We start from the raw sequence: 27,740 nt of genomic DNA, 5'->3' as shown, positions 1-27,740 counted from the left end.
GAGGCCACTGGAGCAGCAGAGGGAAATGTGAAAGCATGCGTAAACAGGGGTTGGGGGTTTTGTGTGCGCAATGTGATACGGTGCCAGTGTGAGAAAGTTGCTCACAAGGACAGGATTTGGAGTAAAAGAAGAAGAGGACCAGACAGAGTGACGTTAATGGACACAAATCCACAGAGATTAGAGAAAGAGAGGAAGAGAGGCAGAAAAAAAGCACCAAGAAAGAGAGAGAGAGAGAGAGTGGGTGGGGAATTACAGAGAGAGTGAAGTGTTCTCAGACCGAAAGTCGGAATCAGTAAGAAAGAAAGCTGGCGAAGGTACACTCTTGCTTTATGAAATATCCTCACCTGGAAGGACAGATCTTTTTAAGGCTCAATCTTTTCCTTTGTTGTGGATTTCTATGGACCTTGGACTACAAATCAACCTTAAAGCTTTTGTGAAAGGATCCAATCTTTGTGTTTAAATTGAACTTTATTGGCATTTCGTATATATCTGAAAAAAAATCGCCTGTGTGTTTCTATCGTTTGCATCTGACATGGGGTTTGGAAAGGAACTGCTGGTTCTGGGTGAGTCTTTCAGTGAGAGCACAGTTTCTATGTTTAAGTGTGCTTGTCTGTGGGTGTGAAGAAACCAGAAGTAAAGAGAGGTTTAGGAATATTCTAATACTGTACTTCAAAAACTTGTACTTCAAGTTTTATGCACATCTTTCCTTTAAAAAACACATAGAATCAATTAGAACAATTAGAAAGCATACTTTTAGTAAAAAAAGAGCTTGTGAATTCAAAAGTAGAAATGGTGACCTGTCAGAACTTGACAGGAATAACGCTTAAGATGTTCATTGTGTCCAGCTTTGGGAAATGTTCTGAAGCTGTCTTTTCAGCCGAGGTTTTGAGTTGTGAATTGTGGTCGGCGTGCTGCTGAAACCTCTGTCATCACATTGTTACTAAAGTGACCCCCTCAAGCCAGATCTTCTAAATTGTTGCTCTGAATGAGCTGTGGTTGTAGATTGCGGTTTCAAGCAGGTAGAGCTGTGGAAATCTTCACGACTTATCTTTTTATAGAATTAGTGGCAGATTTTAGAAGCTCACATAAATAAAATGGAGTAACATAAAACGCCTTTTCCCACATTTTAATGCTTGGCTTGAACTTCATAAAAATGTCTTAACGATGTCTAGAAGCCTTATTTTGGTCATTTGCAAGGGTAAAAGTAGTTTTAAATTCTTGCCGGTACTTAGGGGCGGAGCTAGATGTGGGGCTGGGGAGGCACTGGGGGTGTATATATATATGTATATATATATATATATATATATACAGGGGTTGGACAATGAAACTGAAACACTTGGTTTTAGACCACAATAATTTATTAGTATGGTGTAGGGCCTCCTTTTGCGGCCAATACAGCATCAATGCGTCTTGGGAATGACATATACAAGTCCTGCACAGTGGTCAGAGGGATTTTAAGCCATTCTTCTTGCAGGACAGTGGCCAGGTCACTACATAATACTGGTGGAGGAAAACGTTTCCTGACTCGCTCCTCCAAAACACCCCAAAGTGGCTCAATAATATTTAGATCTGGTGACTGTGCAGGCCATGGGAGATGTTCAACTTCACTTTCATGTTCATCAAACCAATCTTTCACCAGTCTTGCTGTGTGTATTGGTGCATTGTCATCCTGATACATGGCACCACCTTCAGGATACAATGTTTGAACCATTGGATGCACATGGTCTTCAAGAATGGTTCGGTAGTCCTTGGCAGTGAAGTGCCCATCTAGCACAAGTATTAGGCCAAGGGAATGCCATGATATGGCAGCCCAATCAATGAAGACTGGCTACCAGGCTGGTCCAATTTAGCCATGAAACCTCTCACATTAAATGGCAGGTACCTACCTACCTACCTACCTACCTACCTACCTACCTACCTACCTATCTATCTATCTATCTATCTATCTATCTATCTATCTATCTATCTATCTATCTATCTATCTATCTATCTATCTATCTATCTATCTATCTATCTATCTATCTATCTATCTATCTATCTATCTATCTATCTATCTATCTATCTATCTATCTATCTATCTATCTATCCATCCATCCATCCATCCATCCATCCATCCATCCATCCATCCATCCATCCATCTATAAAATGATAATATATTAGTTTATCTAATAACAACACACTAGCTCAACAAATGTCGACTTCTCCGAAACACAATGTTTGAACTTTCAGGGTTACCGTAGTTCCCCTGTGGCGCGAGCACAGCGCGACGGTTCCGAGCCTGCAACAAGCACATGCCTTTTTTGCCACTTGAGCGGCAAGGAGACGCTGGGGAAACCGTATCTGATGGGTAAACGTGAATCGACGTAACACCTGTGCAGAATCTTTTAGTGGTACCCAGTACCGGACCGTACCGGATCACTTTCACCCCTGGTCATTTGATTACATAGGTTCCGGGTCAGTTCGCTCCCTTCCCAATTTGTACACCCAATTATACCCACGCAGAGCCATGTGCTATCTTTCTACTTCCATCTTGTACCTGTAAGCCACCCGGTTCATACCCATTGTAAACCAGTATTTTATTTTTTCATTGTAGAGATAAATGGTTCAAAAATGCTCAGCTTCATGCATAATTTTAACCAATTGCAGAATAGTTTATAAAAACTTTCACAGTTTCCATTCCTTGCAATCCTAATCGTTACTTGAAGTAGTTGACCTGAAGTAATTCACCTCCTGCTGTAAGATATAATTTACTGGAGTCACTAGCCGCATTTTCTTGCAGTAGACTTTGAGCAGATTATAGAAAATTACTTTAAATCAGTCAGTCTAAAATAATGAGTCATTACAGTTGGCACAAAATGTCCCAAAGGCAGGTCAAACCGATGCATTGGTGGTATGAATAGTTAAATACGTAATGACCAAAACTGCAAAGGCAAATGGAGAAAGGATGAAATAATCAGTACTTCACTGACTGATTGACTACAAGCAACTGATCAGTGGGGGCAATTAATGTATATACCTCAATATTTGTATTTTTATTTATTTTATAAAGTCTCACTATCAGTCCTACTTCTTGTTTTCACTACAAACAAAAATGTATTCTGAGAAAATTCTCAAGCTAATCACAGCAGAGGGCTGTTGTGTATATTAAGTAGCAATAGGGTCAGCTATTTCCTTGAGAGGTTGAATGTGACTTAAATTTAGAAATAAAGATAGAAGAGAAATCTCTTTGATTTACTAGTGACTGAACTGAAATATTGATCCTGGTGTGGAAATTGTCAGAAGATAAAGATGATGTCAATGTTGCATGCAGGACTTTTAGAAATGCACAATGTGGTAAAACACGTGTTTGAAGATTTGCATTAACAGCGGTATTATGTGGTTTGATTTGAGCAAAAGTTGTGATCGTGAGTTTGTTTATGTGAGGTCACGTAAACAGTCAGGAGTGGAAAGTACAACAAAGATTTTTTCATGCTTTGTGTGTCTCTCTTTAGGAAAAATGTTGCCATTGCAAAGCTAAAAAAACAACCAGGCTGATTTTTACGGGAGCTGTACTGAATTGAAGTTTGTTGACATGAACTAGACTGAAAAGGATGTTTTTAGAATTGTATTTAAATTGAAACTGTTCACTTTGTCAGTTAATAGTTAATTGGTCCTGTATAAATAAACTGAGTTTAGTGTATTAAAGACAGAGCATGTGGAAAAGAAGCAGTAATTTTACATTTGTGTCTGAGTTACAAGCGCTGATCTCAAACCTATTTTATGCAAGTAACTTTTGTTCAAATGTGAAAGTAGAAGTATTTGGGGTTTTAGCCAAGACTGATTTCTTAAGGCAGTACTCCTATGAGATAACACTCAGAAAAGCCTGACAAAAGATCTTGAGAGAAATGTTGATTTCAGGTAGCTGTGTTATCTGTCAGCATGTTGGATACTCAGTAGCCATTGCAACATACGTTATCATACTGGGCCTTCATTTTAGTTCAGATCTTCACAACTGTAGGGATTCGTGCATCTGGGCCGCATGGATGAGGAGCAGGTATGCTGCTAAGATCTGTCGACAGATATTCATTCACACAGACACAACACACATGAATGTAGGCTCAAAGCTATATCTGTGTTAAGTTCCCACTGAGGCAGCACATGATTTGTCACGATAACACAGAAGATTAAAGCACAAAAAGCCTCAGTTGGAATTTATTTAGAAATGTCTGCCTTCTTCTTTTCCGTATGTTATCTTACAAGTTAGCAGCCTTAAAAAGTCCTGTTTTATCTTGAAATGGTTGTTAAACATCTGGCATGCCCTTACTTCCCAGATTAAATGAGACAAGTCCTTGTGTGTGTTTTAGACTAACAGTTCACGGAGGGAGAGGATTTGTCAGTGCTTAGCTTGGATATAGTTACATGAGACAACATTGAAAATGCAAGCTGTGTTTATAACCATAGTTTGCAAATGTTTCCTGTTCACTACATAATGGAGTCTTTCATTTTATTGTACTCCTCAAAATTCCAAATGCAGATTTTCACTATATACTGTAGTGCACTCCAATGTTTGGAAAAAATACAATCAATGCTTTTGTACAGATAGAGGCAATGCATTAGTCAACTTTAAATGAACTAAAATGGATACAGGGTATCATGGGGTGCACAATTGTTTTTGTAATGTCATCATTGCTCAGAAGGCCATCAGGGAGCTGCTGAACCACAATGTCCACTTGAGTTCCCTTTACCAGAGCGTCATTAAAACAGCCCAACCAGGTATCTAAGCTTGTTAATCAGATGTTGCTTAGTCCATTTTAGAAGCAAGGTGTGTATAAATATGAAGAAACCTGATATCTGTCCAGATTTTCAAAGCTTTGAAAACTGTCACAATATTCTGACAGTAGAATATGAGACAGATAATCTATGGAAAAAAGCAAGCTTCTCTGGCTCCTCCCAGTGGTCCTACTGCCATTTTCAGAAACAATCAGAACCTGGAGAAATGCCTTGTCAATCACGCTCACCTATGCGCTGCTCACACCACACCCACGCACAGCGAGCACCATTGTTCAAGCTCAAGATTGCCGGTGTGCTGCAGCTGTGCTAATGGCTCTGTGCTAATCATTTAAGGACCAAGTTGTAGTCAAAGTATGGGTGAGCTATGCTCAATGTAAAGCATATCGTTGATGTTTCGTCCCAACCAGTGAATGTGCCATACCTGCTTATCCGCTGTCGTCGATGGCCCTGCTTACTAGCCAGTGCATTCGCAGCTGGCTCCACTGTGTAGGGAGGGCTGTAGCACAGCAGAGAGCAAGGGGGAGGGACCTGCAACGAATGCTTGTTTACACTTTTAGGCTAAGTCCACATTTTTCTCAGAACTTCTTACTGCAGCTTTAAAGCCTGTAACCCACATACTCTTTGGTAGGTAGCAAGGATCTCAGTTAAAATCAACAGCCTTTAATTTACTCTCATTTCATTGACTTACAGTGGGAGCTATGGGGAAGAACCTGTATGAGATGTGCTAAGCAGAAAATGATATTCTGCATGAATCACATTTATTCACTCAATTCCAGACCAGTTAAAATTGATAAAATAAATTTCTTTACTCCTCCTCTTCCTGAGTTGAGGTATTTGAGTGATTATCAGGAGAATGTGAGCTGACAACATATTTAAAACATTCTTGAAAAAAACGGTAAACATGTCAAAGGCACGTTGTAAATGATATACAACAATAAGTGAGCCCAGGTTCTACCAAGTACTTGCCTCTAAAATATTTGTACATATTTATGTGTAAATGTTTATAATTTTAATTTATTGAAACTTTTGATGAAGTCACAGCTGCAGTACAAGCTTGTATAAGTAAATACAGCACAATAAAGGTGTGATAGGTAAAATCCAATAGATGATGTTTACTATAATATTTCTTTCAGCAAAAAACACCAGAATTATGCATTCTTTCAGCTAAGATTTAAAAATACTGATTTACTAGCAATACAATCACAAAAAAAAGCAAGAAACTAAATGAGCATTTGAGCTCCAAAAACAATTTAGCCCTTGTCTCCATCTACAGATATTTAACCACATAATCAAACTCAGACACAAATTAGTTCACTCTCATTTTGCTGGCACAGACAAACCCTGTCTGGTGTGCCTCAGGCCTCTTTATTATGGGATCCCAGAACTGTCACACTGCAACAGAAAGCTCATTGTGGTTAAAGGAGGGAAACACAGTGAATGGGTCTTAGAATGTTAAATGGAGCACTGTTTTAAGCAGCTTCATTCACTCCTTAGTCATGGAAATGTGACTGACGTTAGTCTGTTTTGAAGGGCGGGTCTTTTTGGTATGTTATGGCTGACGTATATCTAGAAATAGGGAAATAAATCACACATTTTATTGTAGTCATAGGTTACTAAAGGTGTAATCGTTCTGGCTCTGGTAAATTATTGCCAAAGTCTGTCTAATTTGTCACCTCTCTTCTCTCTTGCAATCTTTCCCCTCTGTCAACAATTTTCCACTTTTCAACTTCCAAGCATCTCTAATATCTCTATCATCTCTAAATCTAAATATTCGACTTGAATTCCTGATCCAATCTCAACTGCCTTTGTCAAATCCTGCCTTCAGGCTCTCCTCCCCTTCATAACTGCTACCATTAAGTCCTTATTTACCTCTGAAATTGTTCATACCCTCTTTAAACCTGCAACTATCGCTCCTATACTGAAGGAACCTGGCTCAGATCCCAGCAAGTACAGTAACTTCTGCCCCATTACTAATTTACCTTTTATTGCCAAAGTCCTGGAAAAAAACAAACAGATTCCTCTCAACTTCGCTCCCATTTAACTCACAATAACCTCTACAAATAATTCCAGTCTGGTTTCCGTTCCCCTCCACAGTACTCTCATAAAAATCATGAATGATCTTCTGATGGCAGCTGATTCTGGGTTACTTTCTATTCTTATTCCTCTGGATCTATATAATAATATATAATATTCACTCCATCCTTCTACACAGATTATCTTCAGCTGGCATCACTCACACCCCCCTTGACTGGTTTCATGCCTATCTTTCTGTATGCACTTAGTTCATTCAACTTACCTCCTGTAGTTCCCATCTATCCCCTGTAACAACAGGTGTGCCGCAGGGCTCTGACCTGGAACCCATTTTATTATTTACCTTCTTCCCCTTGGCAATATCTTCTGAAAATTTAACATCCATTTTCACTGTTATGCGGATGACACCCAGCTCTATTCATCTCGTAAGCCAAATTCCTTACTCCCACCCTTTCTCTCAAATCCTGCCTATCTGAAATAAAATCTTGGTTCACCTCCAGCTTCCTAAAACTAAACGGTGACAAAACTGAGATCCTCTTTGTAGAGACCAAATCCATACTATCCAAAGCTTATGGTTTCTTTCTTTCAGTTAATCAGTAAAACAGTCTCCCTGTTGCCTCATGTCTAGAGTCTGGTGTCATCCTAGATAGCACTCTTTCTTCCCGTTCTGCATATTTTCATCTACGTGATATTAATTGCCTTCATCCATTCCTTTCCCCGCACTCTGCATCTGTTCTTATCTATAACCTTGTCACCTCCCATAACACATTTTTCTTTGGGCTTTCTTTAAAAATCCCTCGATAAGCCTTAAGTGGTTTAAAATCATTACCAAAACCCCCTCATTTTATCACATAACCCCAGTCTTACAGCAGCTACTCTAACTGTTAAATTCAGAACAACTTACTGTATACTTTCAAGGTCATCCACAACGCCCCAATCCGCACCCCTCCTTCTGATCTCCTTTACATCAATACTCCCTCCCGCATCCTTAGATCTTCCTCCTTCATCCACTTTATTCTGCCCATCCCAGCACCTTTGGGAGCAGAGCTTTCTCCCTGCTCTGCTCCCAAACTTTGGAATTCCCTCCGGACATTTGTAATGCTGACAGTCTTCCTCTGTTCAAGTCTAAACTCAAAATCCATCTGTTCAAGGATCCTTACTCACTGCGACTGCTCTGTTCTGTGTAACTTGTGTGTTTTTATCTGGGTATTTGATTTTATGTTGCTTGATTTGTACAGTGTCCTTGAGTGCTCTGTGTATTGACAAATGTTCTGGTCTGTTCCAAATTTGCAGTCTGATACATTTCATTTTCTGATACATTACATATTTTGGATACATCTTCTACAGATTGAAATAATCTTAAATCTAATCTTAATTTGGAATGACATGATTTGAAAATGAGAATCACTGTGTTTCTATAATTTCCGAAGGAGGTTGTACATACACACGGTGTGGCTTCCCTTCATTGAGCGCAGTAGTCCAGAAGAATGTGGTTTTCATGCATTTCAAGGCCATGTTCATTTGAGGCCATTTTTTTGTTTCTTCAGTGTATTCCTTGCTCTTTTTTGCAGTGCTAATTTAAGTGTGCAGAGAAGCTTATTTTTGGTGAAATCTCATCCTGTTTGTAGGTTTCAATGGCAGAGTAAAACAGTGAAATTAATGACATTCTGAAAAAACAACAGGGGTATATCTTATAACAGGTATATGTGTATACTGCTGTCAAATGAATTTGTATTTGCTATTTATGTAACTTTTCAATATTTTAGGCCACCAGACAACCTTTAGCACAAAACTACAGCAGCAGATGTTAAACGGAGACAGATGACTCGTTGTGGCAACCCCTGAAAGTAAAAACCTGAAAAAAAAAGAAGAAACTAATTTTAGTATCAGAAAAAGATAACCTGGGTAACTATAAAAGGCTGTTTTGAAATTAACATTTTCAATTTTTATTGCTGCACACCTGCAAAATGGTTGTTTAATTTCACATGATAATCGAAATTATGACAAATTACCAAGGTTTACTAAGGATCTATTAATAGCCCTGCAACCAGACAGTCATCTTCTTGTTGTTTTGGGTCAAAAATGAATGGCTGCACTCCCTCATGTGTTCTGACAATTCAGTTGAGTTTCAATTCAGTTTGGTTTTTCTGCACCAATTCACAACATGTTGTCTGAAAGCACCTTACAGAGTCAATGATTCAATGGAATCATACATATTCCAAGTCGGGTACATACATTCCAATTGATCCTAGTTATCAAACAATGCGGTCAAATTTAGTTTTCTAAGGAAACCCAGCAGATTGCATTGAGTCAGTGACTAGTAGCATTCATTCCTCCTGGATGAGCATGTAGAGACAGCGGACAGTCGCTTGCATCGACTTTGCAGCAATTCGTCATACTGAGCAAACATATAGCGACAGCAAAAAGGAAAACTCCCCAGTATTGTGTCAAATCCTCCGGTTTTCTAAGTTACCTCTGTTGCAATTCTCCTCACTATCATGATTACACATGCCATGTTTGCCTTTTACTTAAAATTGCTTAAACATTGAATTAATTTAGACACAGTGTGTTGCTTTCTGAGATGTTTTAGCCTACTTCATGTTGTCAGACAAGTTCAATTTCACAGATTTATTGATTCTGTAGGTCTGGACGTAATCAAGCCTGGGTGTAGCTAGTAAAATCTAAATAAATGTTCCAACAAGGGATATAATCAGAGTTAATTGATGGATTTAACAAGATGGTTAATTAGTTTTTCACAGAGGAGAAGTTGGGTTTAGATAGTTATTTCTTTTTCCTTTTTAAGGTCTTCACAAGCGTTCTCCGTGTTTGTTTGCTGTTTTTGCCCAGAGTTCTTTCTCATGTCCTCTCACCCCATCTCCTGCGTTCTCATTGTAGCAAGTCTCAGTGCTTTCATCAGTTTCTCTTCCCCAGCACACATATTTAAAGAATGTTTTGTGTAATTTATTTCTTTGATAATTTTTATAACTGCAGTTTCTCTCAGATCTATTGGGTTTAAGCCCTTTCTAGCCTGAATCTGGCTTAATGTAAAACCAGAATTAACAGATTTAACCAGCATTAAAAACCAATAATTACCCTGAAGATTAATATAGTTTTCAGTTTGCTTGTTGTAACAGTTGATGGCAGGATCATGACTTGCTGTTTGAAACCACATACTGGACTGTTGTTAAAACAACTCCAGTCTCAGGTTTATCCAACTTTACAATCCTTCAAACCACTGGAGAAAGATTTACATAAAATGCTGTGGTAGGTCATAATATGTAACAATAACCTTTCCATGAATCTTGAAATGGAGAATGTGAATCTGAAAATGGAGCATCAAGCCAGAGTAACCTCCTCGTGGAAGAATGAGACAGAGTAAAGATAATAAACATAACCAACACTTGAAAAGCTTTAATGTTTGTTTTGCAAATTATGTTTTTATCTTGAATTCCTCTGTTTTATTAAGTGTTAAAATGATCAAATAATCAGACCATAAACAGCTATGAACCTCTGCATAAATAATCTATTAGTAACTTTCAGCAGTTAACAAGCTTACAAACAAGGCTTCACATGAACTGAATTGGCTCATTGTCGTTAGCTGGGAAAATAATCTTTCTTTTATCAAACTGTCAATGCTAAGAGCTTTATCTACAGCAGGGAAGATATCAACTGGCTATTACCTCTTCGCCGAACCCAACCCGAATAAAAACTAAACTTTCTGAGGTTAAAGTGGCTTTATTCAGAGCTCATATTGTTGTGTTCCCTTGCTCTTAATTATAAGAGAAAACCTGTCTTGTACCCACCAGCATTCGGGTTGATCAACCACTTATTGTGAGCAACAGCCCACATAAAAAATGTAAAAGTGTGGAAATCTTGCACTGGACCACACCATCGTTAAGAATTCAGCTCTGGGGAAAATCAGTGGCGTTCTTACTATAACACTGGTGCAAGAAAAAGACAACAATGTGAAAACTATTATTTTCCGTTTTTGCATTTACCCTTGAAAGAAACGAGGTAATAAAAAACATCTTGCATCAACTCGTTATTTTAACATATCTGCGAGACAAACTAAATATAAAGTAATAATCTTTCTCTTTTCCTCTACAGGGTTTGTGTGTGTGCTTCAGCAGCTGGTGTTTGGGTGTGAAGAAGGCTTCCAAAAAATTGGCTCCAACTGCACAGGTAAATTTTTCACAAATCATTTTGTCTATACTATTTTCTGTTACCCAATGAAGACAAGTAGTCTCATTCAGAGATGGTATTAAGGTGGCGAGATGTTATTTTGCAGTGTATAACATATATTTTTCTAATTCTTGTTATTTATATTAGCATAAATTCCTTACAGACTTCAATTAGGGAAATGTGGCCCTATTAAAGCCTTAGATAAGGAACCAGGAATAGAGAACAGGACTTTTAGGTTGATAAAGCAGTTTAATCACAAAACATTTTTTGTCTTGATATGCTCCATGCTTGCTATGTCCTAAACGGTATGTTTCAAAATTACAGATGTAAATGAGTGTAGTGAAGAGCCCGGCATATGTGGGAATAACTCACGGTGCAGCAACACCTATGGCAGCTTCTTCTGTGAATGTAATTCTGGGTATCACAATCCAAGCACCAAAAATGATTCCAAATTCAGTGCACTGGATGGAAGGTGTTTGGGTAAGTCTGCTATTGATTGAGTGACCATGTATCTGTGAAGTTGCTACTAACAGTGCCTGCATGTTCTCTTTTTACAGATATTAATGAATGCCTGCAAGATAATGCAACCTGTGGTCCTAATACTGAATGCAAAAATCTGATTGGGAGCTATGAATGCTCCTGTAACTTTGGGTATGTTAACAGAAGCACCAGCAGCCCTGGACAATGTGAAGGTGAGTGTTATTTCTTTCTGGGTTTTTTTTTTCCTCAGTTTGTCTGGTCAACAAGTGTTCTTAAACATTTTGGAAATTTAATTTAATTTCAGCATTTTGAAGTTCTGGACTAGAAAAACTGTAAGGGTGTGAAAATGTTTTGTATTTCCAGAGATAATTTCCTATCCTATTGTCAAAATGTTGTCTTTTCCTCCATGCTTCTCCCTTTGTGTCCTTTATTTCTTCCTTGTGCCTTTCCTTTCCATTCTTGAAATAAAGGTGGGTAAAATAATTGTCTGCAAGTAAGTTACAATTCAGGTTTGCTCATTCCCTCCTTCTGCTGTTATCAACTCATACAGAAACTGATTTTTCAGCCAGTACATGATCATGAATACGCAAACACTATGAGCTCAAGGTTTGCTCAGACATCACGTCACTCAGTTTATTTAACAGAGATCCATTTGATAAATGCTGAAACACAGAGTAACAATAACACAAGCTGAGAAGATTTATGAAAATTTAGAGCTTCCGTTATTTTTGGTAGACAGAACAGAATACTTCTAAAAGCTATTAGTACACTAGAGCAGACCAAGTAAGGCTGCAGCAGCAAAACCCTGGAGGGTACTGGTGCATTTAATTGATAATAGGTACTCTGGTTATAGTGAGAATTAAATACCAAACATTTTTGAAAATTGTCTCTAATTATTTTTGATTGCAGTTGTTTTAAATGGCAGAGCACTATCCTAAGGTACCGTATGCAGGGAAATCTGAATCCTTAATATAGGGCAAGCAATTATTTAATAAACAATCAAACATTTCTGAGGAAACTCTCATTTATCAAATTTAAACAGCTGTGGTAAATGTTTGGGAAGGCTATTGCTGACTAGGAAATACAGAAATTAGTTAATTTTTTTGGGCCCCTTAAAAAAAACTCCCAGCTGAACCATATATGGTAACTTCAATGACTCTGATTTTCAACATAAAAACAAAACAAAAGTTTTGAAAATGTTGCAATAACAACAAAAGTTTTTCAATATTATCCATGGATGAACATTTTAATTGCAAAGTATTTCACTAAGCGCTCTAAGTAAAAGATCCTTTTGAGTGGGCTGCCAGTAAAATACCAGCTAGCTCAATATATTGTGGGTTCAGAACTGTCTTAAATTGCACAACATTACTTCATAACCCAAAGGTTCTATTTTATTCTCTTCCACAGATATAGACGAATGCATGGAAGCCAAACAAAAAGAAGAAGACATTTGTGGAGAAAAAGGCACCTGTGCAAACCTTAATGGGAGTTATATTTGCAGATGTGATGTAGGATACACCAATTATGGCTATGAAAGAACTCGATGCTCAAGTAAGTGTTATGTTGCGGTCTTCAGATCTGTTTGCTTGAATACAGCCAAAAACTGTACCTCAAAGCTGAAACAGAATACTCTTTAGGCCCAGTGGTATTGCTTTCTGTTTCCACTTAACCTCAGTTTTACTGTAAATGCTCCTTGAAACCTTTAATCGACTCCCTGCAGTAATTCAAGTGACTTCAGATTGTCTGACTCTGTAGTTTTACTTATTTTTTCACACGTATTTGTTTTCAAGGAAGGTTTCAGTCAAATATTTGAACTGCTGTGAAGATTATGTACATATTTGACTTTTGTTTTCTTGTAGAGCTCAATTGTGACAGCTTTAATGCTGGCAGCAATCCAGTGAAGGTATGTTTGGACAACGCATTATAAGCATAGTTGACTTATACTGTAGTCCTTACAATGCTGATGATTAAATAAACTCTCTGAGGTGATAAAAAAAAGTAGCCCAACAATTCTATGTGTTATTTCCTGCAAGAACACCGAAGCAAATTTTCAGTGCTCATGAACCAACCTGTGGCCCTTAGAGGCATTTTATGTAAACTGCAACCAACGGGAAGCTAAATGGTCTCTTTTTTCTCTTTGTCTGTGTCTCCTAGTCACTTGGAGGTCTGGCAGACATATTGTCCTTGATGAGAAACAGCTGTTTGGCTCTGTCCAACCCAAGCTTTTCTGGTGGTGGGATTGCAGATGGAGATGAGCTACTCGAGGTTAGAAAAATATATAAAACACAAACTCCAATACGTTCTAAAAACCACAAACAAATGATCTGTTGACACCAGTCCACCACAGGTTTCTGATTTTGCATTTTGTTTTCTTGTACACATAGAAACTGTAAGCAGAAAATTCCTGAGCATTAAAGTGGTGAGAGAAATAATCATCAAGTTGAAATAAGCCTCAAAAGATTCACAAATGGAAACCATATGTTCATAAAAACAGATTATTATGGTTTGAAAACTCTGAAATAAAACACTCTGAAATAAAGACATCAAATTTTTCCGTAATTTATAAAATATAAAATATAGATTGTGCATTTTTGTAAAAATACCAAATTTATTCTAACTATAAAAATTTGTTTTAGGCTCTGTTATAGGTCCTGTTCATGGTTAAAAACATCCTCTCTGTTAGATTACAGTGTGTAGGAGATAGGATAGGTCTCCAGACTTTCCATTTCCAAAGGTCTCCCTCAGGGTTCTGTCCTTGGACCAGTTCTATTCACCAGTTCTATAAATTAAATTAAATGATAATAAAACATCTTTTGTATCTTTTTACAGACAAGAGCATTCATTTGTCCCATAATACTCTGTTTTAAACAAAATGTGTAGTCTTTAACCACTCTTTACTCATACTCGTATTGTCATATTAAGGTTTTAATCAAAAATAGCTGTAAAGTGTTAAGATTGGGGATACTCATTGTTCTATTCTAACCATCTCCAAAAGTTTCCCTCAGGGTTCTGTCCTTGGACCAATGTTACGAACCATTTATATAAATAATATTACATATTTATTACACAGGTGTTGTTTCCATCTTTAGGTTCATGGCATTATTTCTTTATTTTCAACTGTATTTATTCACTAAAACTCAGGACAATCTTTAGCCTTCAGACATTCTCTACTCTTACTAAAGTTGTCATCTTTAGGTTTTGATGAAACAAATTGCTACTAATAGATTAAATTATGTTAAGATAGGAGATGTTCAAACCTCTATAAGATGGTATGTTCAGTCTACTTTTCTTCCCATTTGCACAGGGTTATGTTCTTGGACAAATTATATTGACCGTTTAAATATTACTTCTTCATTACCTGAAGTAAATTCCATCTTTATGTTGATGACACTATTCCGTATTTTTGTGCAGATTCTCTTCAATCCACCATTCTTGTTAACTGCTCTCATGTATTTTATTGTGTTGCATTACCCTCGGCACCATTGAACATTATATTTTATTCTTAGCTTCTTTTCCAATGATAAATAAACAGAATCCCTTTATAGTAATTCTTTATGTAACCCATCCCAGCTGGTAACATTAAAATGGAAAAGGCTTAAAAAATGTCACAATCCTCCTTCTCTGTTAGAAACTTTTGACAGCAACGGACTCAATCCTGTCCCCTGGACATGTGGAAAACAGTGAAGGAGTGAGCAGACTGCTCGGTACTGTGGAGAAGTCGATTTTACTCATTGGTCCTCAGATTAAAGGCCTAACCACCAAGATGGATACCCAAGAGACAGGTTTGACCTCATGGTTCACAGTATTTCTTCCTCTGATAATGATTATATTGATGGTAATGAACTTCTACATGACTAACAATGTGTCACATTTGCCAAAACAGAAGCAAACATTGCAGTGAGAAGAGAAACTACCCGCCCAAATGGACCAATCTATTTGACCAGTGAACATGCTCATCTCAATACTGACTGGACAACAGCGGCTGGCACAGGCCCATACCCTGGTAAACTCTTAACTCTGACAAACAGGTAATGCTTGGCTTTGAAAATGTAAACTAATTCTAAGTGTCCCTAATAGGTTTTGCTTTAGCTGCATTGATAAGCTACAAGAACCTCGAGGGATCTGTGAACAAATCTTTTGAAGACCTGAAAGAAAAAGAAAAAGATGCTGTTTCCTTCCAGGTCTTCTCTAAAGTTGTCTCTGTTGTGGTTTCCAACCCATTTACTCAGAACCTGAGCAGCCCTGTCAACATAACATTTAGACATCTAGAGGTAGGTCTAGTCTGTTTAATAACTTTACTTTGGTTCTATCGTTGTTTTTGTGCTTTATGGGCATAGTACATTAAACAAGAGATCTAAATTGATTGCCTTACTACTTGTAGCTAACTTACTGCAGCTGTTAATTATGATCAGACTGTGGAAAAACACCTCATGAGGCCATTACCACTCAACTCTTAGAGCCGTCTTAGAAATCCCATCAAGATATAAATGTAACATTCAGCCTGTATTTAACTGTTGGTCTTGGTTTGCACATCAGGATATAAAACAGACCCATGAAGTGAGATACATCTGTGCATACTGGAATGATAGAGGAGTCTGGTCCCCAGATGGTTGCTCCCAGAAGCCGTCCAATGCCACGCACACTGTGTGTTCATGTGAACATCTGAGCAGCTTTGCTGTATTGATGGCCCTTTATCCCATGGAGGTAGGTCAGAGATAATACAGGAACCTGGACAAAATACATGCCTTGCTGAGATGCGGAAAAAATAGACATTTGTACTATTTGGAGGAAATAAATAGTTGCTCGCTTAAACATTAAAGAATGTCTTATATCTATGGTGATTTTCCAGTAATGAATATTATACAAAATCCCAAACAAAAACCAGTTTAAATTTTATTTGCATGTCACTGAGTGAAATATAAAAGATTTTGAGCAAAGCATGACAAAAAACATGGTGTAATACCTTGGATTGGCAAGCAACATGGTAGGATGGTTCTGTCGTGTTTTGTGGAAAAATTAGATCTAAGCTAAGACAGGAAGATGGCAGTCTCATGCTGAGATGAAGGTTTATAGAAGAAATAGACTTACCAATAGGAGTAATGGGAAAAAGAGGAGGCAATTAAACTGACTTGACTGGAAGGTTATGATTGACTTGAAAACCAGATGAGACTCATACTGATGAGCAAAATCTGGAGCCAGCTTGTAAGGAACCATAACAGTGGAGATGAGGGAAGTGACCAATTATCACAGACATGAACAAAAAAAACCAAGGAGCAACACCCAAACAAGAATCTATGACATAGAGAAAACAGACCAGAATATAAAAAACAACAATCACAAACAAAATGGTAAACCACGCATGAAAGGCTATAACAACAAACAACCCAAAATCACCCAAATATAAAACCAAAGTGACCAACAAAACACTCATCTTTAGTGTTGTATGTAAGAGAAGAAGGTGCTTGCCCAAGACTTTGTTATATGATCCTGTTCATTGGCCCCTCAGTGAGCTAAAGTTATCTTGCACACTTGGCAGAAAAACATTGCAGTGCGTAATGTTTCCACTTCTGTGTTTGACTGTAATTTGATCTTTGGGCCAAGATCAGCATTTTCCTTTGTCCAAACATCAGGGTTAGGTTGATGCACAATTTTAGGCTCATATGGCCACATCACTCCAAATCACTTTGATGTTTACTGCTATACTCCAGGCAGGTCTGTGAATCTGCCTTCTACAGCTGGGGGCCTCAAAATCTTAGTTCATCATAGTGTGGTAGAGAGGTTGCAAACTCTAGCACCCATTAGCAGGTGCCTCCCATATCTTTACCAGGTTCATCACACCTGAATCAGATGAAGTAGTTCATTATGGGGCCTCTACAGAACCTGGTCACGCTACTGAGGGGGTAATTCAGCCATTTTATGCAGGTGTGTTAGGGCATGAACCTTTCCAAAACATCCAGGACTCTTCCCCTTAAAGAATGGAGTTGGACACCTCTAGCATTGTGTGCTACCAGTGGTGTTATTGGCAAAAGTGGTTGACTGACTTTAGGTTAACCAACTCTCCATTATCATTATCATCCTATGTTTCAATGAGCGAATCTAATATCGCGGCGTCCTCTGGCAGAGCTTTGGTCTTGCCCATGATGGTCAAAAGGTTTGATTTGACATTGATTCTGTGGACAGGTGTGCTTAAACCACACATCCAGCAGGGATCAAGAACATCTTTAACTGATTACTGGGATAATTTGTGTGCCACATGGGGAGTGGACCACTGAGTGGCAGCCACATTTCTGGCTTGTTTGTGGAGGATCAAATACTTGTTTCACTCAATCAGATGCAGATAGTTTTAGCTTTTATAGAAGGATTTTTTTTTTTGATATTTTGCTACACAAATTGAAACTAAATTTCCTCCCAAAAAAATAGAATTTAAAGGCTGTTCTTTTGTTTGTAAGTGAGTAAACTAACAGAATCAGGTCAAATGGTTATTTCTTTCCCTGTAGATTAAACATCTGATTTAAACTAGCACTTCTGTAACATGGTAACAAATGATGTAAGATAGATTACAGAATATTTTACAGAGTGTTGCTTTTAGGCATTATTACTATTGTGGTTGTGTAGCTTTTTTTAGTTTTCAAACCAGCCATTGTTATTTGGACAGACATTTGTCTGCCAGCTATTGATCATCAGAGAGTATTTAAAAAAATTATTCAAATATTTTCCTTTAAATTAATATTGTTTTTTCCCATTTAGGCAAGTAAAATCAGTTTATTTATGTAATGTTCAATGGATGTCATCTCAAGCATTTTACAAGACAAAGAGTACCTATTCAAGTCCAGAAACAATCACATTTATTTAATACAAGTTGTTTGTATTGTGTTCATCATTTATCATTGAAAACTGACATGTCTTCTCTTGCAGCCCAGCTTTGATCTCCAACTGCTGACCAAGATTGGCCTGATCATTTCCCTTGTTTGTCTGGCACTGAGCATCCTTACCTTCAAGTTCTGCCGATCCATTCAGGGGACACGCACCACTGTCCACCTGCACCTCTGCATCTGCCTCTTCATGGCAGACCTCATCTTCTTGGTCGGGATTTCTCGAACTAGACCTGAGGTAACACAAGCGAGTCATGACTTAACTTTACAGGGATTACTGTAATTCGACATCTGTACTAATCATAAAAATTTACGTTTAAAACTGTCAAACTCGCCAACTGGTTGTTGCATGACACTTGTCCTGTGAAAATAAGACTTCTTATGGAACATCTTGCCACTCTCCCACAAGTGGAAGACTTCTACAGACAAAAGCTCCCACCTGAGCTGTGAATTTCTACAGCTCCTCCAGACTACCATGGGCCTCTTGGTTGCTTCTCTGATATATTCTCTCCTTGCTTAGCCCTTCAGTTTAGGTGGATAATATCGCAAACAGATGAACTCAATCTAATTTATTAGGTAACTTCTGAAAGTGAATGTGTTCCCTAGGCACTGTGATACAATAAAATTAGTTCTGGCATGACCTTTACTTTTTCATAGACATTTAGATTCTTTTTCTCTTAAAGATGAGAATATGGGGGCGCAGCACTGGTTGTGTAGGAGGTTAAGCGCGTGACCCATATACAGAGGCTTTAGTCCTCAACGCAGCTGTCCCGGGTTCAAGTCCTGGCCCTGGTGACATTTGCAGCATGTCTTCCTCTCTCTCTGCCCCTATTTTCTGTCTAATTACAGTCAAAAATATTAGGAACAATTTAGCTCACTAGTGCCACAAAACAAATCTTAAAAAAAAAAGATGAGAATATGAAGAAATATCTCCTTATATTTTTTCTTGCAGGGTGGCTGCAAGTTGGTCGCTGCAATGCTCCATTTCTTCTTCTTAAGTGTGATGACCTGGATGCTTTTAGAAGGGGTCCAGCTGTACAGAATGGTCGTCCTGGTGTTTAACGCCACCATTCGGCCCCTCTACTTGTACCTCACTGGTTACGGGGTCCCTCTAGGAATCGTTATCATATCTGTGATCATCAGACCAGGGGGCTACGGCACTAATGAGCAGTAAGTAAACATTGCTGCATTTTTATTTGGATAGAAAGGGAGTAAATACTTAAAAAATTAAACCAGGTAATCCATCTTTCCCTCACACTATTTGCGTCAGTAGATTTCACACACTTGCTGTTATCTGTTTCTTTGACGTGATGTAAAAGTTTTTTTCCTTTGTCTCATTTCTGTAGCTGCTGGCTATCCCGGGAGTATGGCCTGATCTGGAGCTTCTTTGGCCCTGTGTGCTTCATCATCATCCTGAATGTCTTTTTTTTCATTGTCACTGTCTGGAAGCTCGCCCAGAAGTTCACTACTCTCAACCCAGACCTCTCCAAGCTGCACAAAATCAAGTTAGTCCCGTATTCATGAGGGTGTTAATGTGTTGACATTATCTTTGGGTTGTTATCTTGCAAGGCACAAAAATGCATGCATGAGGAAAGGGTAGCAGCTTTGCGTTAAACAAATGCTTAAACAGAAAATTATTTAAGTTTTTATGGAAAATGTAATTCAGGGAATGCTTTCAGAGAACTGTCTGGATCTTTAACGAGGAACTACTGAAGGAGCTTTCCTCCTTCTATTCTGTCTGACTACACTGAGTTAATCTTTTACTCATCTTAGGCAGCACATAGTCAATAAATGTGTGCAGCTGTAAAATGCATTGGAGTTTGAAATATGCCTCCTTGGATGCAGAAGCTCATAGATCAGAGGTTAGTCAGAGAAATTTGGAAAAAACAGCTGCTTGAAGAAGCACCGGTAAAGCATGGGATTGGAATCTGTAGGTAGATGAAGAGATTGTTGGTTGAGTTGGTGAATCTAGCAAGAACCACCCTCTGATTTGAAGAAGACTGATCCCCAAAAACAGATATGTTATTATTAACCATTTGGAAGATAATGACACTTCCTTAATCTTCTTAAATTCTAATTAATCTTTGGCCTTTCTTAAATTTGTTTCCTATCAAGTATTTTTACCCTGTCAACTTCTACATTTTTCACATTATGCAACTCAAGACACAATATAATTATGAAGAAATGGAACAAAAACAAGTTTTCAGAGTTTGTTTTACAAACAGAAATCTGAAAAGTGTGTTGTGTTGTGTCCCCCCCCTTTTACTCTTTTACACTGAAGAAAAAAACTACAAAGTGTCTTCTGTAGTCAACTAATTATCAAATAAAGTTCATCTGTGTGGAATCCATTGGACACTGTGCAGTCCATCGTTTAAAAATGGAAGGAATATGACACAAATGCAGACCTATCAAGATCTGACTGTCCACCTAAATTGACTTGCTGGCAAGGAAGAGCAGTTATCAGAGAGGCAGCCCTGGATACTCTGGAGGAGCTGCAGAGAGCCAGAGCTTACATGGGACAATCTGTTGACAGGACAGCCTTTAGTTACGCAATGCACAAATCTGTCCTTCATGGATGAGTAGCAAAATTAAATCCATTGCTGAAAGAAGATCTGAACTTATCTACGTTTTTTTATTCTACGTTCTTTGAGGTTCGAGGTTTGTATAGAGAAAAAATGCAAACAGGTTCAAGAGGTATGAATAATTTTGCAAATCACAGTAAATTTACTGAAGAAGCTGATGGGTTAAGCAATGCATTTGTTTAGCAACACTACAAGTTTTCAAAATCTAGGCTTGACTTGTAAGGTTTTTATTTCCGTTTTTGGTTCTTGTTTGGGTTTTCTTCAGGCTGCAGCATGACAATAACCTATAACATCAATCTAATAGATAGTCTGGGGCACGACTTAAAAGGTTATGTTCATGAACACTATCCATCCAGTCTGGCTAAGCTTGAGCTCTTTAGCAAATCAGAAAGAGCAACATTTTCAGTCCTCAGGTGTGGAAAGCTGATACTCTTAAGCAAAGCAAAGCATGAGAAATCCCATCTTTGTTATTTTTCATTTCCTCCTGCAGAGCATTCACAGTCACTGCCATGGCCCAGATGTGCATACTGGGACTGATGTGGATATTCGGGGCGTTCTTGTTCAGCAAGGGCACAACAGTGGTCGCATATATTTTCACTATCCTCAACAGCCTGCAAGGTGCACTGATCTTCATCATGCATTGCCTGCTGTCTAAACAGGTGAGAGGAGGATCTGGTGGAAGTTTGTAAGAGAGAATGGCGGGTTTTTTGGGTTTTTTTTTTTTTGGGGGGTGGGGGTGGGGGGGGGGGGGGGGGGTCGGAGAGGGGAGCATTTCCAAAACAGACACGTGATTTTAAAAAGTGGAACAAAAAAAGTTAGAAATGCTTTAAATACCTGACTAGACTACACACAGCGCAGTAATAATTTTCCTGTGTTTCTGCTGCCTCCTGCAGGTGAGAGATGAGTACGGTCAGCTCCTCTCTTGCATTTGCCCAACACAGAAGAAGATGTACTCAGACTTAAGCACCACCAATCCCTCCAGCAGTCAATCTCAAGTAAGTGGTATTTCCTGCCTCTTATATAAGCTCCCTGGTAAAAGAAAATGGACTCTATTAACTACTAACCGTTTGAATCCGTTATAAAATCATGTTTAGACTGTTTTTCTACAATAGCTGCATTTCTACATAGATATATAATCAACACATAAAATCATATTACAACTAAATCTCTTATAGTATAATGGGGTTTTTTTTAAAATGATTTTTGGAAGTTCCGACATCAAACATTAGCAAAGAAATACCTCACTTTGAGGTAAAAGTAAAATTGCAAAAAACAATTGCAAATTTAAAATGAAAACACTTGTTTCCTTGAATATTTGTTTGTTGTTTTTATTATTACACCATTTTACATTTTTCACAGAAAACATCATAATTTTAAGTAGGCACTGGCCGGTATCAGGTATAAAAATACCATGGTTTTACAAAATTTACTATCTAAAAACCAAAATGTATAAGCAATTTCTTTTATAAGAAACATAAAAACAGTAATTATTCCTTTTGCTAATAAAATAATATAACAGATTACAGTCACAATGATGTTATCTGTGAGATTTATTTGCATTGTTATTTATTCAACCTTTTAGCCACACTGCTCTTTATAGAACAACACTGGGAGTCTAGGAAGCACATTCCAGCCGGTTATTTAGTTGAGATAAATGCTGTAGTAGCTAGCCTGCAATCTGCTGCTTTACAGAGAAGCTGCCTGTAGCTTGGCAACTGATGCTTTAAAGCAGTGTTAATTTTCTATAAATGGTGGGTGGTGCTCATTTAGTTTTAAAAGCATGACAGTCCATGAGTTTTTATAACCAGAATATTTTGAAACAGTCTTTCTTTTAGGTGAGGGAAAAGTTTAGGTGCCTGCGATCAGCCAGCTAACCAGCAGTGCACAGCAACAGGTGCGCACTGTATTCCAGTTGAAATGGGATAACTGAAAGTTTTAGTAATATTCAGACTGCAACTTTTTAAAACCTTGGTCAATGTTGGCAACTAGCCTATTTAAAGTGCTTTCAAAAACATGCAAAATTATTTATTTTGGTTTTTGGCCTGAGACCAAAAATGTTTTTGAGTTAAACAGTTTTAGAAACACTTAAAAACGTCTATTTGGACAGATTTTTATCAATGAATGTTTTCAAAGAAAATGCATAATAACATTAGTTAGTGAGTGATAGGATATCATGCCCAAGCGTCTGAAGATTTCTGCAAAGCTACAAATTATTTTTAATGCTGACATTGGGTTTAAACATTGGAGAATAAAGCACTGTCTAGTGAGGTTTAAAATGGATCATCTGTACAATAAATAATAATCTGTGTAATATATCTATTTTCATTGTTGGATAGACTATGATCTTTCATCCCCTTGTCTTGCTGTTTATTATGTGATGTACTGCTGTTGATTGGTTTGCAAGAACTGATTTATAAAACCTGGTGACCGTTGTTAAATCTTTCCTCCTGATATGATTTGCTTCCCTTTAGGGTTCCCAGAGTGGACAGATCACAGGAGAATCCGCAATATGAAGCGCTTTACCATTTTTACTCTGCCTCATAGACAGAAAATCACTCCTTTAGGTTATTAAGGCAGAGATTGTCAAGGCTAAAGTAAGCTAGAAAAAAAGTTTCTTTTTCTGTTGCCTGCATTTCAGTATTTTTCAGTTATTGATCTTCCTACCTGCCGTTGTTGACCCATGAAACAGCAATAAAAAAATCTATGCTATGAGTGATATATTATTTAGAAAAGAATAAAAATAAATGCTATAAAACACAAAAACCTTGAGTGAAACCATCAGTTGGTTTCAGGATTTTGCCAACACCATTTAAGTTTTTTTGAAACTTGAGTTAAGGGTGATGAGACTGTGAATTGTGAAAACTAAGCCCTCCAACTCAGTACCTGCTCAGCTATGCATTCAGTTTTTACTCCTAAAGGGACCATGATAATAAAAAAACATTTTAAAGCCGAAACAAAAGATTTAATGAAATATCAATAATGAATATTTATGGAGGTTTCAAACGATGTAAAAGAAATAATTTTTAACACATTTGAACTTTCGCCCCCTGCTGACCATTAGAACAAAGATAATTTTAAATGAAATGTCTGCAGAAAAATATAATTTATTTTTTAAGCACATTGATAGAAAAAATTCTGATGGAGCTTAAAAACAAGTATTACTTTGTGACTGTCAAACTTGCATTGGGCTGATATTTTATTATTATTATTATATTTTTTTTTTAAAGAATAAGATACCAAAATCCAGTTAAGACATAAATATTCCTCTCAATTAAGTCATTAGTCAAAGGGTTTGATTGGTATCATTCTATTTCTCTCTATTTTTAATCACACTCCCAAAAGAACAAGCTGTATGTAATGTAACATATACTGTAAAATGCTCCAGATGATTTAAAAAAAAGTGAGCCTTAAAACATGTTTATTCAGGAGTTCTTTGAGTTAAAGTGATGTTACCTTAGCAGCTCATGCAGAACATATCATAGTTATAATACCTTCAGAGCAACTAAAACTGAGTTTTATGGATTTAGATATATTTATCTCAGAGTGCGGACAATAGAAGTTAATACACATGAGCAGTTCGTTTGCGCTGTATTTCATGTAAATGTTCAATGTAAAATTATTTTTGCTGTTGTTTGTTTGTGCCTACCGTCGGGGAACAAGATACAGAATACGTTAAATCTATTGTCTAAAAACATTTCTAACCGTGCTGTTGACATGAAATCCACACCAAATGTTGGTAACAATCTGAGTAATCCTCAAATGTTTGCCATCACTTTAGATTAAAACATCACCATCTCCCAGTACAGTACAAATAAACAAATATAATATGTCATCATATTTACCACTATTTTCTTAATTTCTGCAATGAAACGGACACAAATGCAGAGTATTCACAACTTAAGAAAGGATGAAATTCATTCATATTAAGCCAAAAGGGTTGCCTGGGAGTTTCAGTTTATGCTTTCTGGAATTTTTAAAGCCTTTTTGTGGACCCCTTAAATTTTTAATTCTACTTCTAAGCTTAGACCACTTTTATCCCACTAACAGTTGCTTGGTTTATACGGGGGCTACGTGTACCCTAAACATTGACTTATGGGTAAAAGTGGTCTATGTGTAGCTTTAATGCTGGTATCAGGCCATTTGCTCTGTGTGTAGATCACAAATCATTTACCAGTTAAAACAATAAACTGAATTTGATTACACTGTATTATCACTAGGATCGGATTATAATGTATGTAATGGAATTTGAATCTGGCTCAGCTACTCGACTGATTTGATTATATAAAATGGGCTGTTTGTCTTTTTAAGGGCCTTTGATGACATTTTGAAATCAATGTAATGCTGAAAAATCTACCCTGTCATCCATTTTTCAATTTGAACTCTTGCACTACGATATGCTGAAAGACAACCTTACATCATAATGTTCTCACTTCCAAACTTCACTTTTGGTATGAAGTAAAGTATGTGCAATGCCATTCCTTCGCCAAACATGGTGTGTGCCGTGACATCCACATATTTCAGTTTTGGTCCCATCGGACCAGACTTTTTTCACAAAGCATTTCATTGGCTTGTACACATGTTCTGCAGCTATCCTTAAATGAGCTTCAACATGTGTTTTCTTCATCAGTGGAGACTTGCGCACAGTGAACGTGTATAGAACCCAATGGAAGTTTGGTGAATCACTATTGCCTTCATTGAAAAACTGAATCTCCTAAGATCAGGTCTTTCTGAAGCTCTCTGCTAGTGGTCCTTGGCTCTCAGGCAACTCATTTGATTATTCTTTTGACTCTTCTGTCAAACATCTTCAGAAAAGCACCTAGATGATTTATTTTTCTTTTTTCCACTTCTGGACTATGACTCCAGTTGTGTTGACTAAAACATTCAGAACTTTATTTCATTTCAGTTCACTTACGTTTTTTTCTGTAGCGGCAGTTCACAAATGCCATCTAAAGACACTTTTCAAGACATACAGATCCAATTTATACACAGCTTTATATACTGATTGTAGTACTAGTAATAATATAATGTAGTCAAGTTCAGTTTGTAATATGTTTTGCAACAAAAAGGATCCAAAGATCTTGAAGGATCACTTTGGTTTTACCCATTATGACATGTTCTTGTGGAATATCTTGGTAATGAGACACCTTTTAATCAGCCACCAACAGCATTTCTTCCTAAATATTGACCAATTTCATCAGATTTCTATACTTCCAAAGCCTTATTTGGCTTTTTATTTTTTAATACATTAAATAATTATTCCCTGTTTAATTATACTTTATTAAACATATTCTAGACAATTTTGTGGCAATTTCTTTGCATTTGTGGATAACTTGTGGCTATCACCAGCATCCAGTGTGAATTTTATGCCAGTAGCTCATTTAGAAACACATTTAAGTGTTTGTTACTTATTGTCGCGGCTGCATTTCTGTGATATTTGTTTTCATGTACTGTAATAAAACTGTTGTTTTTTAATAGGACAGAAACTCACACATACCCCCTGGATTTCACCTAACTCCCCTCCTGTTGTACCTTTTAATTTAAAACAAAATGAGTGATATATTGTTTTAATCACTCATGGCTAATGTTAAACATCCCATCTTGGCGTATGACTGAGATGTGCTCTTTTATTATTATTATTCTAGTCATTGCAGACCAAGTAAACACATTTGGGACTGAATAACAGCTTTGGTACTGAAGAAAAACAAGCCCACCCTTCTGATTGGGTGCAGCGGCTTCCTCCCTCATGCTGTTTATTTTATAAATGTCCATTTATTGATTGCATTCTTATTTTGGCCCTTGTGTGTGTCCAAAAAATTTTAGTTCCTGTAAGACTGAAGCCTTATCACTAAAATGAGAGCTTAGACAGCTATGGGATTTGTACAGACGTAAGTTTGTTTATATTATTGCACTTCTCCGTCGTAAAAAAATTATTCAGTACAGCTATAGCGTTTCATATTGTTATGTAATAATAAACGCAGTTGCAAACATACACAGCTGTAAACATAAATTAAAATTTTCCATCATTTACAGATGTTGAATAAAACCTGGAAAAAAACATTTTCATAACAAATGAGAGAATTTCAGATCTCTCTTTTTAGTAACGTTTGGTGTTATCTTCCTATTTATATTAGGTTTTAAATTTTAACCCTTTGAAAGTTTGTTTTAGCAGCCGAATTGTTGTTCTTTGGTTTGTAATTGCTACTGTTTTTATTACTATTGTAAAAAGCCTTTTAATTCATGCAAAACAAAAATTGTATTTATGTAAAAAAGCTACCTGCAGCTTTTCATGAATGTAAGAATCGTTATTGTTAGAGTATACTATAGCTGCATTTATAAATATGCTTATTTTTTTACTTTGGTCCACTTTATACTATTTGGTACTTTTTTCTTCAAGAAATATTGTTCACAATTTTGAATAAAGATTTTTCTTCATGTGAAAACTCTTTGTGCTCGTTTGTGTCTCGTTTGTGCTTATCATATGCCTTTACAGACCCATTCAATAAATTTCAATATTATTGAAAAGTTCATTTATTTTAGAGTTTCAATAAGCAAAACTCATTAAATACACAAAGACTGATGTTTTCAAGTTTTTATTTAGTTTAAGATGATTTTCAGCTTACAGCTAACAATTACATCAAATCAATAAAAACAATTACTACAGAACTGTAGGCTTAATAAAAACTACATTTAATACCTGTTAAAAGGTTATTTTCAAAAGATACTTTTAATCTGAAGAAATGAGCCGCATCAGAGCGAATATTATTGAATATGACTTTATGTTGACCTATAGACTCACCGGTGTTTAAGCGAACAGCAGCGATTC

The 27,740-nt window shown here is 37.1% G+C and overlaps 1 protein-coding gene across 1 annotated transcript; it reads left to right on the top strand.

Annotated features, from left to right (window-relative positions):
• The first annotated feature begins 26 nt into the window (after window positions 1-26).
• Window positions 27-27,362, top strand: LOC124868510 (adhesion G protein-coupled receptor E1). Its single transcript, XM_047365884.1, has 17 exons — window positions 27-563; window positions 10,909-10,983; window positions 11,308-11,463; window positions 11,541-11,675; window positions 12,871-13,014; window positions 13,323-13,366; window positions 13,618-13,728; window positions 15,092-15,245; window positions 15,347-15,466; window positions 15,541-15,734; window positions 16,000-16,167; window positions 18,379-18,573; window positions 19,288-19,505; window positions 19,682-19,840; window positions 21,408-21,576; window positions 21,811-21,912; window positions 23,389-27,362. The coding sequence occupies exons 1-17, from the start codon at window positions 533-535 to the stop codon at window positions 23,428-23,430; spliced, it is 2,217 nt and encodes a 738-aa protein (XP_047221840.1). The 5' UTR covers window positions 27-532; the 3' UTR covers window positions 23,431-27,362.
• Window positions 27,363-27,740: the final 378 nt, after the last annotated feature.

The sequence above is a fragment of the Girardinichthys multiradiatus genome, chromosome 5, assembly GCF_021462225.1.
Source record: "Girardinichthys multiradiatus isolate DD_20200921_A chromosome 5, DD_fGirMul_XY1, whole genome shotgun sequence".
NCBI lineage: Eukaryota > Metazoa > Chordata > Actinopteri > Cyprinodontiformes > Goodeidae > Girardinichthys > Girardinichthys multiradiatus.
Note: the sequence above shows the minus strand (reverse complement) of the source record. Positions and strands in the feature narration are given on the sequence as shown.